The sequence below is a fragment of the Symphodus melops genome (assembly GCF_947650265.1).
Source record: "Symphodus melops genome assembly, chromosome: 18".
Lineage (NCBI taxonomy): Eukaryota > Metazoa > Chordata > Actinopteri > Labriformes > Labridae > Symphodus > Symphodus melops.
This window is the reverse complement of record NC_136708.1, coordinates 5,177,125-5,195,695: the sequence shown is the minus strand read 5'-3', so window position 1 is coordinate 5,195,695 and position 18,571 is coordinate 5,177,125. Positions and strand designations below refer to the sequence as shown.

The following is an 18,571-nucleotide window of genomic DNA, read 5'->3' as shown; positions in this document are numbered from 1 at the left end:
GGGTACCACACCAGGACGTCTTCACAGAAGCTTTGAAGTGCTACGTCAATGGATATTTCCAAACTTAACATTATCGGGGTTCATTAGAAGATTGCAGGATGTGCTGTTCTGGAGTGAAACAATTTAGAGTCAATGATGTGAAAAGGAAGTGAGGACTATTTTGTTTTCATGTGCCTAGAAATGAGATATTGATCTCAGTGAGACATCCTGGAAAAATAAAAGGTAAAAGAGAAAGTAAAACTGCATCAAACGGGGCAGAAGGCTTTACAAGTTTAGCTGGTGCCAATTTTAGCTCCTGCTGGTTTTATTTTTATGGTGGTATTTTGTCCTGGTATAAAAAAACAAAAAAAAAACAGAGGAAGATATTCTATTTTAAGGGGGTTGTTTGTGCCTAGAAAGTGACACAGGCAGGACTGCTCTGATACAGTCGGTATTTATATAGTTTATCAGGCAGAAGCCTCAGCTGAAAATCCTGCCCGATGATTGCCTTTCAATATGAATGGGACCTCTGCCAAATATCATTAAAAAAACATCAGGGAACATGCTGAGGATGACATATTTCCCCCCTTGTGGAAGTGTCCCATGTTATTTGTATGTATCAAGCATTCTTGTTCAGCGTTCCCCACTCATGTAAATATGTATGTAAATAGCAGCGTGTCTGATCCAGGGACAAGGACAGCCATGCAACAACAGGGTGAGATGTCAATCAATGCATGGATGGAAAACATGGCTGTGCATTTGATAAGCAGCGTTCTCCACAGAGCTGGCTGTGAGTTGTGTCTCGGCATCCATTTATAAATATCAAAACCATCAGCAGAAAACACTGCATGCTGCTTTAGACGCCGATCGATTTCTCCCAGCGAGCCAAATGAAAAATTCAGCACTTTATTTACTGCTGCTTCAACCAAATATGAGGGGAATAATAAATCCACAGCAAACGTCTTACGAAGATTTAATGTACATTTATTCTTAACACGTGGAACATATAGTATAAAGATTTCATACTGAATAAATGATATTCATTAAGCCAAAAAAGGAAAAAAGAGGAATTTACATCAAGTTTTAGCTACATCATCTGAAATACAAATATGCAGAATCCGCATCACTGGAAAAAAAAACAAAAACAAAAAAAAATTAAAATTAAAATGGTTTCTTCATCAAGACCTAGTTTGTCATTTATGAAGAAGCTCAGATGGAACCGCAGACATGATTTTTGTTATACTCTCTACACCCAGACTGGAGACAAACTGAAACTTGAAGATGTGTTTGTTGGGGGGTGGCGTTGGAAAGCAGCTAAGCCCCCCCTCCCCCCCCCCCCCCACCCCCACCCACCCCAGACTCTCTGGGAGCGCATTACGAGCAGGGTGAGGCGTCTAAGTAACGGAGAGGGTGGCGTACTTGATGCGGGGGAAACTTGTCATCATCAAAGATTAAAAACGGTGAAGAGCAACAGAAGTTGAGAGAAAGAGAGAAGTGTAATGTACAACATCATATATACACTGCAGCTCGGACTGCATCTAGAGTTGAGGACCAGTCCTAAAGAGGTGACTTTTTAATATAAGGGTCAAGTCATACAATCAAGGGACAAAGAGAAGAGGTCGGGGTGTTGTAGGTTCACCATACTTTGGGGGGAAAGCCGTTTTCTCTCTTGACATTAACTAAAACTGTTTTTAAAAACTACAGTTTGCTGCCAAGCCAGCGTATCTCAGTGTGAAACAGTATTATTACAGTATGTTTACAGTTTTTAAGGTGTACAGTACAGAAAAAAGTCCTACAATCTACTGCACAGGCCTCCCATGACAGATGTCTGTTCACAGCCAATAATGTGGTTCCTGTGGGGCTGAGTATATAGCATCCAAAGTTACAGCAATTATACCACACCACAGTCTGTGAGTCTATGTAGCCTCCAAACATGAACCATAGTATTGTTACGTCCATGTCCTCTTCCCCCTGCCAGCCCCCGAGGGAGAAAGCGAGCACACGTATCCCCCAAACTCACTGTAAACGAGACAGCAACTTTGGTTACAGTTTCTTTTTTTTTTTTTTCTGGAGATTTTTCTTTTCATTAAAAAACAAGTCATTTCCGCAGGGCAGCGCACTCTGTCCTATGCCTGGGTCCCAATCTGCTCTTCTTTGTCAGTATCTCTATTTCAGACGCTTTAAATCCACATCTACTTCATGATATTCCTTCTTTTAGTGAGAAGCAGGGGTAGAAAGACAGTGGAATCCGAGGTGATTTTGCATAAATTAAAAAAAAAAAAGAAGGACAGTCAGTTTTGCTCTTTTCACTCACACGCAACAGACTCACACACATACAAAAAAAGGAGGGTGGGGGTGTGACCGGGAACGGGACGAGGCAGAGCTGAGACCTCACCACGGCTGTCATGACTGGCCAATCAGAAACAGTACATCACAGATCACTTGGGACACCATAGAGTTCATAAGTGGGGACACCGAGATGTCCAGTAGCCGCGACTCGTACAAAGTGAACTCTGAGTGGTTTTCCTCCACCTTTGCCAGGGCGTGCAGGGCACGGGCCGCCCGCCGCATCATGTCCACACTGGTGGGCTCAAACTGAGGCCCGCCCTGCATTTGTAGCAGGGAGCTCTGGCTCTGCTGGTACTGTGTGGCAGCTAGGCTGTCCTCCAAGAAGCCCAGTAGGTTACCCACGCTGGCTTTCTGTACGGCAATAGCTCGTGCCGCTAAACTGTCACCCTGCGCAAAGTTAGCCAACAGGACAACAGCCATTTCCCTGCAAACGGCCACCTTGCGTTCTCCAACCAGGCGCACCAACGAGCCGTAAAGCTTCTCCAAGCGGCTGAACGGCGGCGTAGCCAGAATGAGGTCGACGTTGTTGTCCTGGATGCTGAGCTTGCTGAGGGTCTCGAGGACCAGTCTCTGGGGGGACAGTGAGCCATGGGGCCCCAGTGTGGGGAAGGGGTCCAGGGCCTCGGCTGAGGGGCAGACGGCCCAGTGGAGCAGGCCGTCCAGCAGCGGAAGGCATATACTCTCCGGGTAGATGGAAAGGTCCAGCTGGCCTGAGATGTTGGCGAGAGTCACCAGGCAGTTCTCCCGTAACACCTCGAGGCAGTCCCACCACCACTCGTCTCTCTCACAGCTCACGCCTTCATCTTCTTCTTCCTCTTTCTCGTAGGTGACCGGCGCCTGCTTGCGCTCGGGATGCCTGTGGTGGAGCAGCACCAGGCGGCCCAGCAGCAGCAGGAGACCCGGGTGTTTCGATAACTCGAGGTCGTTCCCAGGAACAAAGGAAAGGCTGCGTACGATGTTTGAAACGCAGATGCAGCGCCGAGCGAGCGAGTCCTGCCAGTCCGACAGAGTGCTGAGTGGCGTTTCGTCTTTGCTGTGAGGCTCGTCCTCCAGGATCTTGATGTTGCGTCGGCTCTGGAGATCTGGGTTGATGCTGAACAGGTACTTCCCGTTCTCCTTCTGCTCCTCTGCACCACCGCGCACGACCTCCTCCGTCACCGACCCTGGTCGCGCAGAGAGCACGTCGTCGATCGTGGCAGTGACTGGAGCACCAATGGGAAGAGAGGGAGGGGGGGTCTTCTCCACTGGTGACTTCTGAGCTTCAGAGGACTGGGGCAGCTGCTGCTGCGGCCGAGGCTTTTCCTCCCCGTTGGGCTTCGATTTCTCAGAGTTCTCGGAGACCGCCTCTGCCACGTGGACCTTCTTGCGGCTCTCAGATGCTGCTTGCGTGCGTTTTCGCTGCTTGATGACTTCCATCCGGCTCTCAAAGTGGGTCTGGATGTGTTCGGTGGTGTCGCCACCGCCAATGCTCCAGTGTATCAGGCCGCTGTCGAAGCTCTGCCGCTGCCCAAGCTTGGACGAATGGTTCACCAGGAAGGGATTCTTCTTCCGCACCACCTTGATGGGAAGTTTATCGAACTTGCTGGCCTGTCTGGGCTTTTCAGAGTGGAGGTCCTGGGGCGACCCTGAGGTAGAGGTATTGGGTTCCTTTAGAGTAGTCTCCCTTTCCTTCTCCTCTTCCTCGTCCTCTGAAGACTTGTGTTTCTGTGAGCTCTCGTCTTCCTGTTTCACCTGGACCATTGGGAGGGCGTCCAGATTAGCCTTCGAGTCCTCTACCTCCTCATCTTCTTCGTCATCTTCGTCCAGATCCATATCCTCACCCTCAGGCATGGGGATTTCATCCTCAGAGTCCTCAGCAGCGTTGGGGTCTATGAGAGTACGCTGGCCTTGGTCTCCTACTTCGTACTCCTTTAAGATGCCAAAGATCTCGATGAGGCAGCGTCTGAAGTACTCCACCACCAGCTCCAGGAATCCAGGCAACTGAGAAAAAAAACAAAAAACAAAGTCATTTAAACTTTCACACTTTTTGAATATGAAAATAAACAGAAGCTGTTTGGTGGAACTTACCTGGCACAAGTTAAAAGTAGAGATGCTGTTGTCATCATATAGTAAAATGTTAACAGTGTCCAAGGCCCAGGTGCTTTCAGCTAGTAAACCTGACTTTAATGACATCATCACTCTCCAAGCCTCAGGAGTGCCTGTAAAAAAAAAGGATGAAAACAGACTAAATAAGAGCAGACAAAAAGGCCGGAGGTTCATCAACTGTGTCACCAGGGTTTTTAAAAACCCAACTTCTAAAGAGAAAATCTACTTGACACCGACTAAGTGGATCTTATCTGCTTTATGATTGATACTGAGTTCCGTTAGTACAACTAGTGGTTGTAAAAGTCAAAGTCAGTGTGGGAGGCAGGTGGACAATCATCAGATCATTTGTGAACTGCACAATCTCTTTACCTATGTCTTTCATGGTGAGACGTCTGCGAGGCTTCAGGTGGGGTTGGGAGGCCTCCACGGAGCCAGGAGGGAAGGCCACATCCCGCCTGATCATGGGTTGCTGCACGGGGGCCTGGCCGATGTGGGAGGCAGGTACCGGCGGTCCGGCTTTCTGCACCTTAATGCCTGGGTGCATGTACGGGGACTTGCTTGGTGACGTCCTACTTTCCATGGGCCGGGGCATGGGTGCTGGGCTGGACACCTGAGGAATGTGGTTCTGGGAAGTCTGGTAGGTGGATGGCAGGGGTCTCGTCATCGGAGGTCCTGTTCCCCCGGGGCCAAACGGCGGCTGCCGCTGGTTGACGTGGCCGGGCCACTGGCCCTCGTGGTTCATCCGTTGGTCTGATGTCATCATCTCCTCGGAGCGGTTCATGCCGTGGTACCCGGGGCCCTGGCCTGGTACAGGAGGTCCCTGTCGGTTGGGATAGTTGGGGTACCCCATTTCATTGCGACCCTGCCACATTGGGCCCTGGGGGCCATCAGGACCTGAAGGCATGGAGCTTGCCATCATCTGGGGAGGCATTGGAGACTGGGAATTGGGGCCGGCAGACGATGGTCCTCGGTCCCGGCCGAAAGGAAAGGGGAACTGGTTCTGTGGGCCTGGTGGTCTACGATCCCCTCCAGGGTACGCGTTATACTGGTTATACATGTCTTGTTGGCCCTGAGGCCCCGAGGTCTGGGGTCCTGGCTGCTGTTGGCCGCTGTAGGGGACGTTGTACATTTCTCCCTCATGTCGCTTGGCTGGAGGACCGTACCCTCCATCCACAGGACGCTTGTAGTTCTATCAGAAAAATACAACCAGCATTATAATCAATAATCAAGTGTCACTACGCTGTAGTTTTTAGAGCAATGATTGCATGCACCACTGTAACTTTGCTAAGTGCTGCTACATGATGGATTAATGTTGGGTCTTTATGGAAAACAAAGAGTAAGGGGTTTTAACTGCTCTTTTGTAAAGTGTGTTGAAATAACATTTGTTACGAATTGGCGCTAAACAAATACAGATTGACATCTTCAACCAGACAATAACATATCTGAGGTGGGTTATTTTAATCATTAAATACTTAAATTGTATCTTTAATCAGGGAAATGTTTGAGCGAGAAAAATGAAGTCATGTGAGGGGAACAGCAAATGCTGTACAAAATGTTCTCACCGGCTGCTGCTGTGGATACATTCCTGGCTGTTGATTTGGATATGGGCCACCAGGGGGAGCTCCTTGGCCGGGGAACTGATTAGTATAGGAGTCATGCCTGAAAACAATAACAAACGTTGAGATCATGCATTGTTAAACAGGAATTGTAACAGTTTATGAAACTTCAAAGCTGATAATTATGTGGACTTAAAACACAGAACACACACACACACACACCTATCTCTTGTCTCAACTACAGTTTGAGTACTGAATGGTACCGACCGTTGCTGTGGTGGAGGGCGGCTTGGCGAGTACATCCCTGTGTCGGCTCCAGAAGGCATCATGTTGGGCTGTGGAGCCCCTGGTCCCATAGCGCCATCAGGACCCATGCCAGGCTCCGGTCTGTACACAGAAAAAAAATATATATATATTGTGACCGGTTTGATTAAGGTGATATGTTGAAGCACATTTATACAAGTGAAGGCCGGAAACCAATATCATCAAAGAGCTTCTGATTAATCAATCTTCACAGGGGACTGTGAGCAAATATAGGGTTTAAAATGATGATACATTTTGTAGATATTCTTCCTGAATTGTATAGATGGATCTACTGGCCTATCACAAAGCAGAGACAAACAAGACACCAGTCAGTCTTTATCTGTGAGCTCAAACTCCAGACTTTAAAATGCTTCTGATCGCTTTTTAACTCTGCAAGACATGTGACCAACACCTAAAAGATCATTTTTCTTCTCCTCCTTTCTTTATCTGAACCTGTTAACATGTTTCATTTGGAGTTTCGCACTTAAGAGAAATAAAAGTGTCTGGTGGAACTTTTGGGGCTGTGACTCATTTAACATCAGCACATAGCGCTTCACAGAAACACCACTTATTATGAAACTGGTTTATTCAGAGTTTTACCCGTTTGAACGGCTGCTTCTGTTCAGTTTTGAGAGAAAATAACATCGCTAGGTATTTTTGCTCCCAGTAGAAACCTCATGAATAACGAACATAAGAGGAATCATTTCCTAAAAACTGAGCTAGAACCGTTAGCTGCAGCTTAGCTCGCAGCACCTCCAGACATGCTTTGTTTCCTGGAGCATTACAGAAACAGAGACTTGAACTCATTTATTCAGTCCATTTTTTTTACCTGTTTTTATTATGGCTTAAATGAGACAAATATGGTCTTTAAAGTCTGTAAAGGACAGCTGTGGCACATATTTGTGTAGTATATTTTCCATTTAAAGACAGACTTGATATGGATATAATTGTGGATTGATTTTGGAAGAATGGGACCTGACTTTGTAACCCCTACATGTATTTGTATGGAGACATTATGAACTATGACTGACAAACTCAATTGAAAGCAGTGTTTTTACCTTCGGTCATATCCATAAGGGTACTGTTGCCTCTGGCCCATCTGCATGTTGCCCATAGGACCCGGTGGGCCTCTGTTATATTGTTCTCCCATCCCACTGTTGGGGACGGGTTGCATGAACTGCTCTCCAGCTTCAAAAGACACACAGATAATAGTCAGTGGTAAATCTAAGTTAACTGCCATAGCATCTGATATTTTGTTTCTTTCCTGCCGCGCACCTTTTCTCATGCCACCAAAGGGGTCTTTGTTGGACTCGTAGGGTCCCATTCGACCCATTATCTCTGGGCCGCCCATGCCAGGCTGATAGCCCTGTGAGTTGGGAGTCATGGCATTCCTTCTGGAAAATGCAGGGTCACCTCCGTCCGCAAACGGGTCCTGCAGATTAACGCTACTCCTGCGGGAAGGAGGGGAGGCGTTTGTCACATTGACTGGCTCCTACGTATCGTCTTCACACTTTATGTCTCAGGAACAGTCAGGAGTCACTCACAGCTACTTTCAAATTTCTTTAGCGTCGACCCACTACTAACAATTCATTTGCACTTTTTACGACGAGTCATAATAAAACAGAATTCTTTATACTTTGTTTATGAATGTACTCGTCTTTAACACTTCTTATCCAGCTGGTTGTTTGTGTTTACATGTTGTGCTGTAGTCAGGCAGACGGCAGATGGAAAAACACCTTCTGAACGGCATCGAGAAAACAAAAACACAGTCCGACAGAATGGCAGAGCTGCAAAACAAAACGCACACGACCATATGCTATGGCGCTGTTTTGTTTGCAAGGAATGGAATTAAATTCATGCAATACAATATGTTAGGTCTTTATTTCATGTAATTATTCAAGGACGTCGAGGAAACGTCTGATTCCCTTTAAAAGACATGCACAGTGAATGAGAACTGTTCTCGGTCTGCACGTGGTGACAGAGCGTTTATGTCCTTGATGATGGACTCAGACACGCTCCGGACTGACTGTCATCTACCACAGTCCTTATTGGTATGCACTACCATCCTCACCTTTATTCGCGACCTGCTCTTAGCCAATAAATAATATCCGGTTTCCTGTCTACAGCCTGCCTGAAGCCACATGAGCGCAGCATTAACATGACTTACGATTACATAACAAAAGCTACAGTGCTGTTGTGTTTAGTTTCCATTTCCGGTCTCCTGGATCATGTTTTGCCAGAGGGATCACTTTCATTTCATCGTGATGACTGTTGATATTCTGAACATCAGAGAAACATGATATTGAGGCTTCAAGCTCGTACCTGACACCAGGCATCGGAGGCATTTGTGTGTGCGGGGTGGAGGCTGGGGTGGGGGGCTTCAGGTCTCCCCCCTCTGCCATGGAACTACTGGTGGACTGTGGAGTCTGGGGTCCTTGCAGGGATCCAGAACCAGCTGTAAAGCAAAAAAAGATGAGACACACATTGAGTGAGTTTTGAGTGATCAGGTTTGTAAACTTTTAAAGATTCTTTGCTGAATCAAGGCACATCCGCTGAGCCCCTCATCTCCCCGGGAACAACAGTTGGTGTGTGATAGTGAGGCAGGAGAGTCTCGTGGCTAGGTGGAGCACTGCTGGGGGACGTTCAGGAACACACGCTGCTTTCGGCAATCCTAAATCCCATTAAGAAATTCCTGAGCTCTGCACAGACGAACATGGTTTGTGTCAAGCTGTCTTGCTTTTTGAGTGCACAGCCAGTTTACAAAAAAAATAAAAAATAAATCTTCCAAGCCAACTCCCCCCACCCCCAACCCCTCATTTCACCCACTGCTGGTCGTCTTAAAGTCACCAGGAAACAATGATCTAAACTCTGACTGTGACAGATTACTGTCTGACCTGCAGAGACAAGAGCCTACAAGATGTGTGTGTGTGTGTGTGCATGAGTGATTGGTTGTTTGTGTTGTGTGTGTGTGTGTGTGATACGCAGCGCTCGTCTTTAACTTCAGCTCAGGACTCTCACTATTAGCACGCCAGTCTGATGACTCACAGGTTCCCATTCATTAAACTGACGCACACACACATACACGCACAACAGCAGGGTCACTGGCAGGTCACAGTTATTCACATTTTCTCACATCAGCCTCTCGCCTCTCTTGCTCCCTCTTACACACACACACACACACACACACACACACACACACACACACTAACTGACTCCCTCCCCCCCTCCTGCTCCCTCTGGGCAGGGATTTCCCTCCACTGAAGATGAAGGGAGGAAAGGGGAGGGGGGATATCTCGTGAGGATGGAAAAAAAATAGCATGGTAGAAACAGAGAGTCAGACTTTTACGCACACACTCAAGCCTCCCCCCCCCCCCATTCATCATTTCTGGCTCAGCACTAATCTCCAGGGAGTGTTGCCTTGCCTCTGTAGCCCTGGGCCAGGCACCAGGCAGCGAGGACACACCACTGACGGAGCATCGCTATCGCCAAATCACCTCCCGCCCCATGCTGCCACAACCTCCCCCCTCCTCCCCCCTCCCCCCTCCCCCTCCCCCCAGCCCTTACTGTGCTATTCCTTCGTGCTAACTAGAGGGCTTATGCCAGCTGACAAGCACCCTGATGTCTCCTGTAACAACACCCCGACGCTGACTCATGCCCCATGTCTGACAGCCTGGGTCTCCGCCAGACTGGAGCAACACGTGGTCACGCTCCTGGTGCGGCTGCTCCTGGCAGCGGAATCCACACAGTCCCTCCAAAATAAACAGCTTCCAGGCGACGCATCGTCCTGAGAAGCCCCCCTCCCCCCCAAACCCCCTGACTGACTGCCAGTTCACACACTGACTTTTACCCAACATTCAGAGTTCATTGAAAGATTTGGCATGCTGTCGTTCGCAGACAAATCAACCGGGGGGGGGGGGGGGGGGGGGGGGTGTCTTTTGTCATGTGCTGAGCAAATGCCAAAGTGTTCTCCAGAGAGATGTGTCCGTGGAACTGTCCCGAGGATGATCCGGTGCACGTCAATGACTTACAGCCACAACGCTGTCATTTACAGCTCCTCCGATACACGTCAGAACAACTCCAGATTTATGGAGAATGGCAGCTTCGTGCGGGAGATAACACTTTGAGATCGCCTTTTAACTCGGCAATTAATACAAAGCAATGAAATACAGTTATTTATCGGGCGGATGATGTGAGGCAGATACAAAAAGGGGAACCACACGCTACAGGAGAAAATAAAAAAACACTTGCACTGATTCAATATGAGAGTGATTTAAAGGAGCTTAAAGGATGTTTTATTTAGTGTTGACTCTGGCTGCTGTGCACAGAAGCAGTACGCATATTCTGTTCAGATCTTGATTTGATTCAAACCCATCACAAAGTAGATTTAACTCAGGACAAGGAAAGAGGAGGTAGAGAAGGCTTCCAGGACTCACCTGGGCTCGGAGGCTGGATCTTGGGCTGGGTCTTTTTGGTGTCCGTGTTGAAGAAGTCTGGGGGCGGGTCCTCTCCGCGCTCAATCTTGCACTCGAAGGCGTACAAACACTGGATGTACTGTTTCTTGAGCGAGCTGGCCGCGCTGCTCGACGTGCCCACGTTCAGGTTGGTGGCCAGCTCCCTCCACTTCTTGTTCTTGTTCACCTGGTGGGCGACAGAGGAAGGTAGAAGCTCACAAAGCTGCACACAACCGACAGCCTGGTAAGGAATTAACCGCTCTGTTATGTTTTATATCTCTGTGATATTTCAGCCACAATCAGGTGCAAGTCTTGAATACCTGTGTGAGGCCGCCGATCTCTTTGACAGACACGTAGAGTCTGAAGAGATCCAGAGGTTTGCGTCCCACAGCGGGCAGGTTATTCATGCCCATGGCCTTCTCCTCGGCGAAGGCCAGGAATCTGTCCACCCACATCTTCCTCTCTGGCTCCGGGCCGAGCTCGTACAGACGAGTGATCTTCTCGTTGGTGATGGTGGACGAACTTGACTTCTACAGGACGGATGAAGATGAACGGGGGAAAGTCATGAGATGGAGGAAATCTCTAACAAGCAGTGCTCATCATGTGGATTTTAAACTGAACAATGTGACTGTGCTTGACACTATGAAATATTATGTGGCAGCTCAACATGCTATTTATAAATGTATAATAGTGTGTGCCGTCTCCGCTGAAATAATCTCAATTTAACTCAACCCAGTCAATCAAATAATTTCTCTCCATCCTCTATTATTTAAGGGTTTCTAGTTTGAGCTTAATCTGATCAGACACATATTTTGGAGCATGGCCTCTATGGGTCCTTCTCCTCTGTTGGTTGCAGTGTTTTCTGATGAGTTGATTCTGCATGATCATGTAAGGATGATAATATCCAGTTTTTCATGCAGCCCTCGAAGAGTTCAGACTTTTACCTTTTTGGATTCTGGCTTGGGAGTCCCTTCCACTTTGTTGTTCATCTTCTGGGCTGGGTTCAACTTTTCCATGCCAAACTCTGAACTGGGAGCCATACCTGGGGGAAATTCAAAGATGTTAAGCATCACTTCATATCAATCTTTTCACATGATCAGGGTTTCAGTGCTGATTGTACTCACCAGGTGTGTTGTTAGCCATATTTGCTCCCATTGGGTACGGCCCCGGTCCTGCCTGGTTCATCATACCGTGCATGCTGTTCATGCCCGGGCCGTATGGAGAGCCTGCTCCCATCATGCCCGGCGACATGTTGGGGTAGCCGGGTGGCCTATGGAAGAGGAGACAAAATATTGCTCTCTTTGTCTTTATAATGGAGTATATTTTTTTTCATTTCTTTGTTGATTCTGTAGCTCATCTCAACCCTTATCTCTCATCTTGGTTCAGCTTATTCTGTCGGAAATCAATTTATGTCATATGACTCCAGCATTGCCGGGCCCACGAGCGCCTCTCTGTAGGCTGAGCTGGCATCCTCGCTGGGGAGAGATGTGATTCACTGATGTCAGAGAGCATCTCCTTCTCTCCACTTTTTTTTTTTCCTTTTCTCTCACAGATGAGTGTTTGGTCTACTGCCATCTACTCAGCAGCACACCGAGGCACCAAAACACACAACACACAGGCGAGCACGTGGGAAGAACCAAACATTTTTCAGGGTCACACAACCAGCGTGTAGAGCAAGGACATATATTCCTACGGCTAAGAGATGAAAAGGAAGCTCGTAATGATCTGGACTCTACAAAATGACATGCTGACCCTTCTGACTCATTAAGACACTGAAGGGCGGATTTGATACTGATCAGGTTTAGAAAAGGTGGATAAAGACTTAAATGAAGGATCAGGTATAGCAAGGCCCTCCAGTCTATGTGCTGATTCAATTCTGTAATTCAGAGTGTGTAATGTTAGTTAGCGCTGGAAAAGTTTCACTTTAAAAATCAGTGTTTCAACAACTGTTTCACAGAGTCAGCATGCCCTGATGGGCTGCTAGCTAAGCTGCTGCTAACATTAGCCTAGCTTGTTTTTTTGTTTTTTTGTGTTCCACTTCGGTGCTCAATCAAGACAAAAAGCAAAACATAGAAAATGTAATGTAGTGTATCCCTTTTTAGATTTTGTCAAGTTACTTTGCACGCTTCTTCTGACTGTCACAGTAAGTCATGAAATCAAACACATTCTCTCAGTGTGTATTTGTTCAGGTTTAAGGTGTGCCACGCAACAAAAACAGCAGCCTTTATTTCAGACGCTGCTTTAGGGATGATATGTAGAAGACATTTATCACCCACCTGTTGTGTATGGAGTTTGTTGGTCCATGGTGCATGGAGGGGCCGCCGTCCTTCCTGTTCATGCCTGGAGGGGGACACATCCCTGAGCCCACCTGAGGGGGCATGCCGGCCATGTTTGAGGCCATTCCAGGACCATAGGGCCGGGCGCCCATTTGCCCCGGGCCTATCCTTCCAGGTGGGATGCTCCCGTATGGCGCCCCGCTGCCCTGACCGGGCATGGGGTTCATGGTGCCGCCCATGCCGGGACCACTGGGATAGTTGGCGTTGGGCATCCCTGTGTAGCCGGGCTGTCGGGGGTAACCTGGAAGGGAAACAGAAGGAACTAGATTAATATTCCAAACCACATTTTCAAGTGTCACTTTCCACTGTAAAGAGAAAAGAACAAATATTGATCAAATTAAAGGCTGCAAGTCAGACCGGTGCAATCAGCTGCTTCTCCACTGATTTTTTGGACCTCGTAGCCTTTAATTTAAATCATCCTGATTTATTCAAGGGGAGGGAAAGTAATCCAGATGCATTTAGTTAATGTTGATGTGACTATTTCATGCAACGTGAGACATCAAGTGAGTCCATCTCAGTTTCTAAACACAGTCACATTGAATGAGTGCTGTTTTGTTACGCTTAACATTTCATTTGAAGATCACTGCAAGGAAAGATTTTTTTACAAATATGAAATTGAGGATGATGTGTTTGCCTTCTTTGTACTGATATCACTGATTGGTCGTCATTGATTAAGCACGGTACCCAAAATATTCTGTCACACATCCTGCCTTTTTTTTTTTTTCTTTCTTTTGACTGTTTTGGTTTAAAACAGAAAGATGTGTAAAAAAAAAAAAAAAAAAAAGCTTTCTACTCATCTCTCTCCCTGACGAGATTTCAGCGGTCCAGCTCTAAATTTACCACAGCTCTGACAGGCAGCCGGATGAAGCGGGGCTTTATCTGGCCCTCGCTGCTCACTGCTATGACTCATTGCAGAACTTCTTCAAAGCCCACAGAAACCATCTGAGACTTCAAAGTGAAGTGATATAATTTCATAAATATATGAAGTGAGAAACTTCAAAGCCTTAAAAAAAAAAAACTGGGTTATCTCCGAAACTGTGATGGTTGCAGGAGGACAACTGTAAACTCATTCATAATAATTTCAGAATGTGAAATTCAAATAAAAAAAATTAAAAAAACACTGCATGATTATGACAGTGCACCATGGAAACTACGCTCTCCTCTTTAAACAGCGCAGAGGTCCTTCCTCTCGTCTGTCCTGAAACCTCACCTTGTGGTCCGTACTGGCCCCCCTGTGGCCCGTAGTTTCCCATGGAGTTGTTCTGTGGATATGTTCCCATCCCACTGTGGATCTGGCCTCCTGAAGACTGGCGTGGAGATAAGGCGGAGCCAGGTTGTCCAGGGGACCCGTATGGAGGCATCTGAGGGTTACGCATGTACACTGGAAAGGATTGTAAGGGCACATGTTAGATACACGTTTGTTTACTTGTGCAACAACAAAAAACACAGGGTGCTGCTCATGCCAGACTGTCACACTGTATTTGACATGAGGAGACATCAGCACATGTCAGCGGGAGTGTTTGAACAACCCCGAGGAAGCGTGCACCTTCCTGTGCTGCCCTTCAGATTGACAGCATGTTCTATAACTTGATCCTTTCCTGCCTTTATTTCTACGATGGAAGAACAAAGCTGTATGGAAAAACTACAGATCTGTAGTTCTATTTTTAATCCACAGAGAAAGAGCAGCACTGTCTCAATAGGCACACATACATTGACAATGTTTGCATAGTGAAATTGTTGTGAATGTGTTTGTGCAGTTCAATGTGAGCGGGTTGGCTTGCAGTGTTTGGTAATTAAGTTTTTGCTTTCATTGAAATGTGACTCCTATCATTTACACGTCAGTTATCCTGACGCCCCGTAGCGGCTGCTGTGTCCATACTCCGACATCTTCTGTATGAAACTCATCTACTGACGAGACGTACTAACTGGAGCAACATAAACACAAATATATTGAAGAAAAACATTTCATAGTCTCTGTTAGGTTTTTATCACTTCCTCCGCAGAAGCAACAAAAAAGACAGAAATAAAAGAAAGACAGTCTATTTCCTTTTCTACAGCAGTGCATTTTTCTTTTAAAGATGACGATTGGTGATTTCTTCCAGTATTTGGTCAGACAGATTTTGACAGACAGGGAAAGGTGGAGAGAGGGGTCGAGGACTGACATGCACCACATAGTGTCAGGACCTGAAGTGCTGCAGCCGCTACGCACATTTAGCTCGCCCAGTGCCCCTCTTTTAACCCTGTTAATGCTTCAATATATGAAACTTCTCTTGTATACACACACACACAGAGAGAGGTAAGTATATGTTGTCTTTTGTGTATAGCTGCAGGGCAACCCTGAGGTAAAAAACCTCAATCAGTGATTCCTTGTTGCTGGAATGGACTTGATAAATGGACTTGAGCTCGTAGCTTGTTTTACCCCGCAGGTCGCACCTCCACATTTACACTCTGATGGCAGAGGCTGCTGTTTAAAGTGACCATCAGAAGCAAGCAATCCCATAAATACACATTCATCCACGCAGACGAAGCAGCCGGAGCAACCGGAGCAATTCCGGCTTAAATGTTTCGCCCAAGGCGAGTGAGCCGCAGCCGAATAAAAAGATAGATGTATATAAAACAAAAAAATAAAGTCAATCTGCCACGCTTCTATTGTTCCTCGCTCTCGTCTTGTTTTCAATACTTACAGAAACTTCAATGAGGTTTCACTCCTTTTTCTGTGAAGGAACCCTGACAACACCTCGCACCTGCTTAAACTGATTCTGTAACCCGTCACTGTGCTCTTTACCTTCTTACAACACACAGCAACACAGCGTGTCTGTCGGCTGCTGCCCTCGTCTGACCTGACTGCCAGCACGTTCTTATTTAAGACACAGCCTGGGGCGCTGTTTACAGGAGCGAGGAATGCATACAAATGCAAACAAGCTCTTCATAAAGCTTCTGAGGATGTGGCACACTTTTCACACTGTCGGACATGGAGCTGGGAACAGGGTCATTCACTCTGTTTCATGCGCCCTGACAACACAATCTGACTGTGACTCAAAGCGTGACTGGTGACTCACCCCTTTCCTGGCCCATCGCAGACTGGTTCATGGTAGAGTGCATGATGCTGTCTGACTGGACGCTGGGCGGCCGGGGAGGCATCTGATTACCTGCAGGAGAGAAACACCAGGCGTCAGCAAGTTGAAAAAGATTGTAAATCACCTTGGAAGGGATGCGCAATCTTAAGCCTGTTGGTCTTCATCAACCATGAAGGGAACATTAATCTATCAAACTGATGCCTTAAAGATTCAAATCAAAACAAACAAAGACTAAAACGGCGTCCCGTCGGCTTCTCGTCAAACTGCTCTCCACAATGGCCGTCACAGCTTCTGTCTCTCGGGCGTCCGCATGCTTTACGAGCATCTCGTTGGGAGAAAAATGTTCCCATCTGGCAAAACCACTTCATGAATTACAAATGTGATGTGTTGTATTTGTGAGCGAGCGAGTGTTGAATGGAAACTCTAAATCTCCTTTGTGTTTGCTGGATGTTTCACACAGACTCTCTATATGAAACATTTATTCTGATTTTTGTCTGCTCAGTCGATACTTTTAGCCAGCTGTACATTTTTCACTTTGCACCCTTAAGTTGAGGAACTAATAATCAAGTTTTCAGCTGTGTCACACGGGTACATTCTTCAATCCTTCCTGTGTTTTACACACTTACATTATTTTTTCATCTCTTTACACTGAACATATTGAGTAAGTTGTGTTTTTTATCAGTATGATAGGCCTCATGGTTACCTGATGCATGAAGTACTGTATTCCCTTTAAGTTTGCATGAACACACGTCTCTTAATGATACTAACATTTCAGGCCTTAAAATTTGAAAATTTTAAATTTGATAAAAGCTGCTTCCTTATGAATTTAAAAGAAACATGGAAGCCCAATGTGTTTGTATCTTAGTTAAATATGGATTTGTAGACATAGCGATATGTACATGCATATTTCTGGCGCTCTGTGTTTACCTGGCACAGCAGCGGGGGACAGTGGGCCGGTGCGGGATGGCGTGACGCTGGCAGGGGAGCCCACAGGTGATGGCGAGGGCCCACGTATGCCCGGCAGGTGGGGCGACGTGTGCGGAGAGAAGGGCGACTGGGCGGGATTGCTCTGCTCGCCCTGACTGCTGGACACCCCCGAGGTGCTGACGCCTGGGCTCAGAGCGCCCTCTGTACCGGTGGGGAGGTCATCGATGGAGCCCGACAGATCCTGGAGGAAGAGGGGAAACACGGCTTAGGGATGGTTTCGCAGAAACAAGAAAAGAGTCTCATCTTTAAAGGAAAAACACGACTGGCTTCAAACAGAATGGAAGGGATATTTCTGGCAAACGGCATGATAAATAGCAGCAAACACAGTTCTCCTTAAAGCTAAGCCCTGTAGTAATGGGATGTTCCAGTTTCTTTGAACAATGAGAAACATTTTCATGCTCCTAAGACCTGTGGAAACTTCCGCTGTGATGCAGAGAGTACATGTTGGAGACGGTGTGGATTTTTTAGGGTGTGCATGTAGTGTTGAGTATTTTGATTTTTCAGGAAATCAGGTAGAAAAGCTGAAAAAAACAAAACGCGGGACAGAAAAAGAACATTTTGTTTCAGAGTCATGTCAAAGTCAGGTGAAGTCAAATCCAGAGAGCAGACTTCTGACGCCTCACCGAAGTGTCTGCTGCTCTCTCAGGCGGGCCTGCCAGTCCTGTCATGTCAGAAACAAACACTCAGGTACAGTGAACTATTTTTACGCTTGTTTTTAAATCGCGCCTTTAACGCTGATAATGATCCATCTTGGCGAGGAGTGCGCCGTTTGTTGAGCGTGCAAAGAGAAAGTGGAGGGGGGAAAAAAACAAACCATTTGAAGCAAGTCATCTGGGGAAGCGGTAGAAATAATTGGTGCTGGGCACCGGCTCTGATGCCATGTGGTGTTGTTACTGAGCTTGGCTGGCTGTGGCACAAAGACAGACAGGCGGGTGGGGAAGGTAGAGAGGCGGCGGGCGATGATCATGTTTGTGAGAAGGTGAATGTTTACACACTGGCCACTCACGTGCAGCCCATGTGCTCGCTCAGAAATGCAAGCTCATCTGCCAGTCACGTCGAGGGAGGGAAAAAAAATGAGAGGGAGGGAGGGGGGAAAAAAACACTCATTGGAAGGTGGCCAACTATTCCCATAGAAATCTCACACTCGCAGGCTGGCTGCAGCCCCGAAGCCGGCGGTTTTGCACTTGAAACAGCGCCCGTTGCTATTTTTGGGACATGACCTGATGGAGGAACCCCAGAGGGAGTGACAGGAGGAGAACGCTGATTCAGAACTCAACCCACCAATCCTCCCTCTGCACTCCCTCCACCTCTTCCTGGCTGCACAAACGCAGGCCCTCTCTGACCCACACGGGAAATATGGAATCTACTAAACCGTGCGAAACACAGCGGCGGGGGGGGCTTCTATGTGAGAGTTTCATTGGACGATTCCCAATTAATGTTCAGAGACG

General features: G+C 47.1%; 1 protein-coding gene across 3 annotated transcripts in view; it reads right to left on the bottom strand.

Annotated features, from left to right (window-relative positions):
- Nucleotides 1-947: 947 nt before the first annotated feature.
- The window catches only part of arid1ab (AT-rich interactive domain 1Ab), a 58,129-nt gene continuing 40,505 nt past the window's right edge, over nt 948-18,571 (bottom strand). For 2 of the 3 annotated variants that reach the window (XM_079368380.1, XM_079368378.1), the window contains exons 5-19: nt 17,064-17,304; nt 16,119-16,208; nt 14,270-14,440; nt 13,000-13,300; nt 11,848-11,993; nt 11,668-11,765; nt 11,044-11,253; nt 10,706-10,910; nt 8,595-8,727; nt 7,331-7,723; nt 6,237-6,356; nt 5,976-6,072; nt 4,783-5,602; nt 4,396-4,526; nt 948-4,308 (exon numbers count right to left, since the gene is read on the bottom strand). In XM_079368380.1, the coding sequence (XP_079224506.1) occupies nt 2,383-4,308; nt 4,396-4,526; nt 4,783-5,602; nt 5,976-6,072; nt 6,237-6,356; nt 7,331-7,723; nt 8,595-8,727; nt 10,706-10,910; nt 11,044-11,253; nt 11,668-11,765; nt 11,848-11,993; nt 13,000-13,300; nt 14,270-14,440; nt 16,119-16,208; nt 17,064-17,304 (5,082 nt within the window). In that variant the 3' untranslated portion in view covers nt 948-2,382. The remainder of the gene's footprint in view (nt 4,309-4,395; nt 4,527-4,782; nt 5,603-5,975; nt 6,073-6,236; nt 6,357-7,330; nt 7,724-8,594; nt 8,728-10,705; nt 10,911-11,043; nt 11,254-11,667; nt 11,766-11,847; nt 11,994-12,999; nt 13,301-14,269; nt 14,441-16,118; nt 16,209-17,063; nt 17,305-18,571) is intronic. The other variant, XM_079368379.1, reaches the window with a different exon arrangement.